The following is an 8,597-nucleotide window of genomic DNA, read 5'->3' on the forward strand; positions in this document are numbered from 1 at the left end:
TTGCTACTGTTCTAGCTAGTGATATCAGAGCAGGCTTGTCCTGGGCTAAGTAAAAGCTTGGCAGGGAAGTTTGTGTGTAATGATCAAATTCATCTGAAATGTACTTAACTTAAAAACTCTATCTAAACCCAGATTTGGGCAGGTTTGTTGAATGCATTTCTGGCTGTACTTTGCTTAGCCCTTATCTGTGCTGTCACAGTCATAGAGCTGCAGAGTCGCTGTTACTTGAGGAGGTACCTTTGTATGCTTTCCTGAAATGCCTGAACATTGATCTGATAGCAGATGTGATGTGGAGAAAAGCTTGGTGCTCCAAAACCACTGTTCTTACTCTATTTGTGAAATGTGTTATTCTACTGATAACTAAATTGTGGTTCCTGTGTTCATCTCTAGGTGGTGCTTTCCTTTATAAAGAATTTCCGTTAAGATCAGTACTGAGAGGTCAGAGATGGAATGAATGTGCTCAGCAGCAGCATTTGTCTCTCATACACTGGTTGCATCTTATGTAGCATACTGCTAAAATATCTCAGTGTCTCTAAATGTATTACCCATGGTATTTGCTTGGCTATCAAATTTATATCTTAGTTGCCTTCCAGTCTTTCACTTGGTTTGCTTGGAGAATTGGGAGCAGGAGTGGAAATGACTTGTAGGCAGCAGTGTCTGGGAAAACAGCTGAAATAATCTTACAGCGATTTATAATGAGCAGAGGATCTTGATTTTTCTTCCTGATTTTTGCCAGTAAAGTGAAATAAAGAAGGTAAAGAAGTATAAATCATTTTGGGAAGCGGAGCTGGGTTGAATGCTTCCAGTGTGACAATTATCCCTAGCAAAAAGTGTGTGTTGTGCAACAGCTCTCCAACAAGTTACCAGGCATGCTGTTTCTTTGTCACTTGCTTTTTCAGGACTATTTTTTCAAACCAAACTGAAGTTCACTTTAGGCCATTGGAAAGGAGTGCTTTCTGTGTGCACATGAGGAAGAACTAGTCACTTGACTCTTGGTTGAACTGCTGAGTTCTAGTTTGCATGAGTGAAAAATGAACTTCTTTAATGATACAGTGAAAATAAGTATATGGAGTTGTGCTTTTCCTTTTTATCTGCTCAGATCTGGTGAAGAAAGCAATATTTGCCTTGTGAGCTCTTCTTTGGCCAACACTGAATAGCTGAAGGAACTGAGAGGCCAAGGGCCACAGTATTCTGCCTGTAACAGCTCACAGCTACCTAGCTGTGCCAAGGTTATGGGCACTTACTCTCTGTCAAAAAAAAAAAAGCCCCATGTCTCAAACGTACTCATTTCTTGCAGTGTTTCGTTCAGAGTATAAAGAATTAAAAATCCCTGGTCCCTGGACTTGCCACCTCCTCTTCAATACAGGTCTCAGAACTGCAGCCCCTCCTTTGCTTTGTACTCATTTCTTGCAGTGTTTCGTTGAGAGTATAAAGAATTAAAAATCCCTGGACTTTCACTGCCACCTCCTCTTCAATACAGGTCTCAGAACTGCAGCCCCTCCTTTGCTTTCAAGGCTTTTGAAATACATGTTTCCTTACTCTCACTGGTAAAAATGACCCCAACAAACACCAAAGCCTATCATTCTCCTTTAGTAAGTGGGGTAATGGGTTGCTGCGCTGTGCAGAGAGCTTTACGTCTGTCCACCACTTACTGAAATCATGTGTTCTATCTTCCAGATTCCGACCTGAGCATGCGGACGCTCAGCACACCAAGTCCAGCATTAATATTTCCACCAAATTCCCCTGGTTTTCAAAATGGCAGAGGCTCGTCGACGTCTTCGTCCTCAGTCACTGGGGAAACTGTTGCCATGGTCCACTCACCACCTCCAACCCGTCTCACACATCCGCTCATCCGGCTGGCATCCAAGCACCAGAAGGAACAGGCCAACATAGACCGGCTGCCCGACCACTCCATGATCCAGATATTCTCCTTCCTGCCCACCAACCAGCTGTGCCGCTGTGCCCGCGTGTGCCGCCGCTGGTACAACCTTGCCTGGGACCCCCGGCTTTGGAGGACTATTCGCCTGACCGGCGAGACAATCAACGTAGACAGGGCTCTTAAAGTGCTGACGCGGAGGCTTTGTCAGGATACTCCCAACGTATGTCTCATGTTGGAGACGGTAATTGTTAGTGGCTGCAGGCGGCTCACAGACAGAGGACTCTACACCATTGCCCAGTGCTGTCCAGAACTGAGGAGACTGGAGGTGTCTGGCTGTTACAACATATCCAATGAGGCAGTCTTTGATGTCGTGTCACTGTGCCCAAACCTGGAACACCTGGATGTGTCAGGTAACAGGAAGTGTTTCAATACAGATGCCTCTGATTCTGAAAGCATCACACTTGTCAAACCCCTGGCTCCACAACTGCACACTCCTTTTCTGTGTTGTCTGGCACTCCTGCTTCGAAAGACTCCTAACACAGTACCTGTGAGACATTCGAAGCAGGAGTGCCAGACTCCTAACACAGTACCTGTGAGACAGGCACCACTAGAATATCAATGCCCTTAATGTGAGCAGCACCTTTTGAGTGGCCAGGCCTCCTCCAAAGGAGGTGAGCTAGCAGAGATGGCCCATTCAAATAGAACAAGTACCTTGTACAGATTTTTGCACAAAGCACCCATACAAGAGCCCATGTTGCAGGAAGTGCTACATCATGTGGTGAAGGCTAGTTACTTCAGCAAAATTTGTTTTATCTTTATCATACACACAGAGAGATATATGTAATTTATATGTAGATTATATACATGTAATGTATATATCTGTAATCTGGTGATTACAGATATAAGTGCAATATAAGTGACTGAGGAATAACTCAGTGGGCTTTTTTCTTGGTATTTATCAGTCATCATCCCTAGCTAAACTTCAAGGTCCCCTTGTTTCCATTGCTATTTTAACAAGACTTAACTAGCTTTTTTCTCTTCTCTTTCTTCTCTTTCTTCTCTTCTCCTTTTCTCTTTTCTCTTTTCTTTTTTCTTTTTCTTTTTCTTTTTCTTTTTCTTTTTCTTTTTCTTTTTCTTTTTCTTTTTCTTTTTCTTTTTCTTTTTCTTTTTCTTTTTCTTTTTCTTTTTCTTTTTCTTTTTCTTTTTCTTTTTCTTTTTCTTTTTCTTTTTCTTTTTCTTTTTCTTTTTCTTTTTCTTTTTCTTTTTCTTTTTCTTTTTCTTTTTCTTTTTCTTTTTCTTTTTCTTTTTCTTTTTCTTTTTCTTTTTCTTTTTCTTTTTCTTTTTCTTTTTCTTTTTCTTTTTCTTTTTCTTTTTCTTTTCCTTTTCCTTTTCCTTTTTCTTTTTCTTTTTCTTTTCTACATATATGTTTGCTTAGTGGTTTTCTTCTCTTTCTTTCACCCATTTACAATGCATTATTCCAGCTGTTTAGAATGTTTTAGACAATTTTCCTTAGACCTGCTATGGAGAAATAAGATGTTTTTTCCCAAGGTCAGCTGCACCAAATTTCCTCTCTGCAAGTAGGTTGGCACTTAATGGAGAGGATGTAGCCAAGCAGAACACTGAAGCAAATTTGCTGTTCAACATTTATTTTGTGATCTCATTTGTTATCAGTCTAATGCTGTTATTAATCATCCAAAGCAGATTTGCCATTGCGGAGGTACCAGTGGCAAGAAGCAGGATGGAGTGGGGGATAGGAAGCAATGCTATTGAGTCACTAGTACCCAGATAAACAGATTTTTCTAAGGCTACCTCTCTGGTGTACACTGATTTGCTTTCTTTTCTCTGACCTTTTTTTTTTTTTTAAGGTGATATATCCAACTCACCTCACTCCTAGGATGGCAGAGTGTCATGGAAGTCATCAAAACAAAGAGCAACAAATCAGAACTACTCACTTTTTGTCATTGCTCTCTGAAACCACCAGGTGATAAGGAGTCTCTGTAGGACTCCAGAGGAGTCCTGTCCCATGGGGTCTATTCATAGTGATCCTGCATATTAATTACTTATTGTTGGTACATACTGATATTAGTTCTGGATTGCTAACCATTCAGGTTAACACTCAGATTGAACCATCTCCAACACCAGGAGAAAAAATGTTTTTGTCTGTGAGATTTAAACCTAGAGCTTTGAAGCTCACACCCCAAGTGCACCTGGGGGCTTGTAGGTGGCTGAAAATGCTTTGGTCCACAGCTCCTGTTGATAGATATGCTATAGACCAAAGATGACTTTTTCAAAAGCAGGTACAAGGAAAAGATGATACCAGGTCTTAAAACAGGTTCTTTTGAGGTTTGTCTTCATTTGTGGTTTCCCCCAGACCTAGAAGGTGGTGTCTGCCCCTAAGAGCTCATCAGTTTGGTGCAAAGTGTGTAGAGGGCAAATAAAATATCTGTCTTCCTTGAATTTTCTCTTCTCAGTGGAATAGGAAAGTACTTTTACTCTCACTTGTTTCTAAGTTGTCCGTTCTTTTTGGAGCAAGTGAAGGAAAAATACTGGGTTTGAACATGCTCAGAAGTCAAAGTGTTTGAATTCAGATAAGGATTTTGCTGCATGTGCCTGTATATGAAGTGAGGATAATCAAATTCTGGACTCTTGTTATGAGACCACTTTTTTTCATTCTGATGTGGGTAATTTTGGAGGATGTTTTGGAAGCAGGATTTCATTTTCCCCTCCTTTTGTCTGTAGTTACAAGGAAAAGGCTTGCACCTACATGTTCAAGCAATTCTCAGGGCTGAAGTGATTCACTGGTTTGGTTCCATATTGAGCAAGAGAAGTTAGGTACGTGTACTGGGGAGTGACACTAGTTGCTAGTTAATTAAATCCCAGTTCACAGTTGTACATCTAGTTGAATCCCTTTTCCCCTTGGATGGCTACTTGGCAGCAAAAATGTACCAAAATCTTTAATGTAAAAACCAGATGTTCACATTAACTTTAAGAGCTTTCTGCAATGTAAGTTCTGTCACTCTCAGCATCCACTTTGTGGGCAGGTCTGAGATATCTCTAGAAGTTGGTTGAGCTTGACTGCAAGTTATTATCTAACACACTAGCCAACATTTTTCTTTAATCTGTTTGGAAGTTTCTCCTCCCTTTTAAAAATCAGTTATACTAACTTTATGGAAAATCCTGTTAGAAGAGCTTTGTTTTTAGATTTTTTTATTATTTCGGACAGAAAAATTGTTGCAGGCCCAGGAACTTGTCCTTTTGCCTAAAAATCAGGTGGTTCTATATCAGCATGGACTCTTTTTCTGGTGAAACCATTTTGAATATCCTTCCCATGAAATATTTTACAGTGTAGCCAAAGTAACTAGACAAGGCAATGCTAAGCTTGTCAAAACAGTGATCACACACTGATGTATGTGACTCCAGCCCTGCTGTGAGACTTCTGACCCATTCACTTTCTAATTATGGTCATTAAAGCTTCTTGGATTCTCAGCAGACATAACGTTCTCCTTGGCCTCATGGACCAATCATTCTCACTTAGCCAGACATTAAAATTGAGTTCTGGTCAGAATATAAAATACCCAGACTGACTCCTTAATCCAGCAACCTCCTCGGCCAAGTGCAATAGCGATAGCTATGTCAGTTTCAGCAGAGCTCTGCCTAGGTACCAGCTCCTTCTGTGGAAAAGGCTCAAGGATGGGGACTCCTGTCATGCATTTTGTACCACCTGCTCCAAAGAATATTCTAGAGGTGACATTTTTACACCATTAGTATTAAATTGCTTGCCTTCAGAAAAATCACTTTCCATTACTGAGCGTAATGTAGTATGCAAAACTTACCTGAAGGCAAAAAGTATCTCAAAAGATTGCAAGATAGCATAGATGGATCTGAAACACGGACTGATGAGGAACTAGCATTCAGTTTCAAGATGTTTGCTGAATAGAATGTTTTGCTTCTGCATGACCTGTGGACTATTTTCCTGTTTCATTGTGTGAGACCTAAGGTAAAATTTGCACCTGTTCAAATAAATTTGAAGCCTAAATTAAAGATCCAGTGCAAATTCAAATGATGAATGTAGAAATCTGATTGCAAGTGGTAAACTCTTTCACATCCATATCCTCTGCTTCTTATAGCATATGTGTGAGTCCACAGGGTTATCTCAAGGAATTTTTTTCCCTTTTTGTTTTTAAGAAGCGAAGCATATTCATATCTTCCACTAAGCCTCTGGATTAGAATGTGTTCTATCAAGTGGTATGGGTTAGAGTCATTCATGTTTTTGAGGAGGTCTCCATCTATTTTCATGCACTTTACTTCCACACTACAGGATTTGTGCAGGATTTCTGATATGTGGAGCTCTAAAGTCATTGCTTTCTATGGGTCACTTCATTCTTCTTGGCCAATGTTTCAACAATACAGAAAAGGTGTCATTATACCTACCCGAGGGCACCTCTTTAGGCATAACCTGCAGAATTTGTCTGAGTAGAGATTTGCAGCTGAAGCTGTTGGGCCTTGATCACTAACAGGGACACCCTCCCTTACTTCTTGCAGCTGTTTCTAGCTATGCAAATGCAATGTGCCCAGCTAAAGTTGGCAGAACTAAAAATTTCCCTCAGGAGCATGAGACTGCCAGTTTGCAGTGCAGCAGAAACCGCACTTTCCAAAAAAAACTTTCACCCACCACCATGCACTGAGTGGAGGTTAAAAATGGGGAAAGTCTGTGAGCATGTTTTTCCTTTTATTCTAACTCTTTGTCTTTCCTTGCAAGGTCTGGTGTTTCTCCTCTAGTCTAGTTACCTCTATTAATGGCCAGACTTTCTCACTTGACACAGTTTTTTTCTGTCCGTGTCCTCCCATGCCCTTACCAGTCTGTTGGCTCCTGCTGACTCTCCCCATTCTCCTTATGTTATCTGAATCTTCACCCTTCAGCAAGTACATAGTCTTGCTATAGTTTCTCCTTCCCACATTGCAGGCTTGGGGCTGGATTCACATCTGTTCTCCAAATGCTTTTGGGAGGCTGGGTGGGGTTGTCTTTTTTATGATGAAGTTGGATGGTGAAAGAGCCTCTGATGTTGGTTTGCAAGCTCAGCCAGTCACCAGTGAGACTGACTTTGATCAAAAAACTGCATTTGTTGTCACGTAGTTCCATTTTTTCTAACCATCACTGGGTTTATATTGCAGCAATGGATCATAGACTGTCCCTAGATAAACTTAGAACCATAATTTTACATTTGGGCTATGGACAAAATCGGTGCATCACTTTCCCAGTGCTCAAAATCTCAAAGCAACCCCACTGACTCCAGTGGAGTTTATTTCCTCTGGCTCATCACCGCAAATCCAGACTAGTCAGTTGGGATTCTGCTCCTGCATCATGAAGATATCTTCATCGCATCCAGCACTCTATGTCATGCTCACCTTTCTGGTCTTGCTGTGTGATGTGTTTCTACTGCTGCTTAAATTCACTGTGTTTTTCCACCTAGGCTGCTCCAAAGTAACATGCATCAGTTTGACCCGTGAAGCCTCCATCAAGCTGTCTCCATTACACGGGAAACAAATCTCCATTCGCTACTTGGACATGACAGACTGCTTCGTCCTGGAGGATGAAGGACTGCACACCATTGCCGCTCACTGCACTCAGCTGACCCACCTGTACCTGCGCCGCTGTGTCCGCATCACCGACGAGGGTCTCCGCTACCTGATGATTTACTGCACCTCCATTAAGGAACTGAGTGTGAGCGACTGTCGCTTTGTCAGTGACTTCGGCATGCGGGAGATTGCCAAACTGGAGTCTCGTCTCCGATACCTTAGCATCGCTCACTGCGGCCGGATCACAGACGTGGGCATCCGCTACATAGCCAAATACTGCAGCAAGCTGCGCTACCTCAATGCGCGGGGCTGCGAGGGCATCACGGACCATGGGGTGGAGTACCTCGCCAAAAATTGCACAAAACTCAAATCACTAGATATTGGCAAGTGCCCTCTGGTCTCAGACACCGGCCTGGAGTTTCTAGCCCTCAACTGCTTCAACCTGAAGCGTCTGAGCCTGAAATCTTGTGAGAGCATCACCGGGCAGGGCCTGCAGATTGTAGCTGCCAACTGTTTTGACCTGCAGATGTTGAACGTGCAGGACTGCGATGTCTCTGTGGATGCTCTGCGATTTGTTAAACGACATTGCAAGCGCTGTATTATAGAGCACACCAACCCTGCTTTCTTCTGAAAGGACATCCCACACTTGTCATTACAATGCAGTATTAAAAACACTGATGTATAAACACACTCTCCCATATTCAGTAATGCTGTCTTTTCTGCCGCTCACGGGAGTCAGCTTTTCTTGTACATTGTGAGTGAGGGGGGGTTTCTAGAGGACTATTTTGTTTGCTTTTTATATGATCACTCTTTAAGGTGCCGTGGGTGTCCATGGAGAGGCTGCCTTAATGCAAAAGCAATGAGTGCTCAGCATCCCCAGTGGGGTGCCATTTCCATAAGACCCATGATCTTGTCCCAGGCTACAGTAGCTGCTTCCAAAGGAAATAGCACATAATCCCTCCTTTGGAAATGCTACTAAGCCATGTCAAATACATCTGAATTCCAGCTGTGCTTATGAAACTGACTATGCAATATGTGTCTGTGTTCCCCAACTTCTTCCAGTATGGCTGATAAAGCAGCCTCTTGTCTCCAAGTAGTTTCTCTTGGTTGAGAAATTCTCTACATTGTAGAATTCTCTACA

The 8,597-nt window shown here is 42.1% G+C and overlaps 1 protein-coding gene across 1 annotated transcript; it reads left to right on the forward strand.

Moving 5' to 3' along the window:
* Positions 1 to 1,682: 1,682 nt before the first annotated feature.
* FBXL7 (F-box and leucine-rich repeat protein 7) lies at positions 1,683 to 8,087 on the forward strand. The gene is made up of 2 exons (XM_009072138.1): positions 1,683 to 2,289; positions 7,351 to 8,087. The coding sequence occupies exons 1-2, from the start codon at positions 1,692 to 1,694 to the stop codon at positions 8,085 to 8,087; spliced, it is 1,335 nt and encodes a 444-aa protein (XP_009070386.1). The 5' UTR covers positions 1,683 to 1,691.
* The last annotated feature ends 510 nt before the right edge of the window (positions 8,088 to 8,597 follow it).

The sequence above is a fragment of the Acanthisitta chloris genome, unplaced genomic scaffold, assembly GCF_000695815.1.
Source record: "Acanthisitta chloris isolate BGI_N310 unplaced genomic scaffold, ASM69581v1 scaffold6783, whole genome shotgun sequence".
NCBI classification, from domain to species: domain Eukaryota; kingdom Metazoa; phylum Chordata; class Aves; order Passeriformes; family Acanthisittidae; genus Acanthisitta; species Acanthisitta chloris.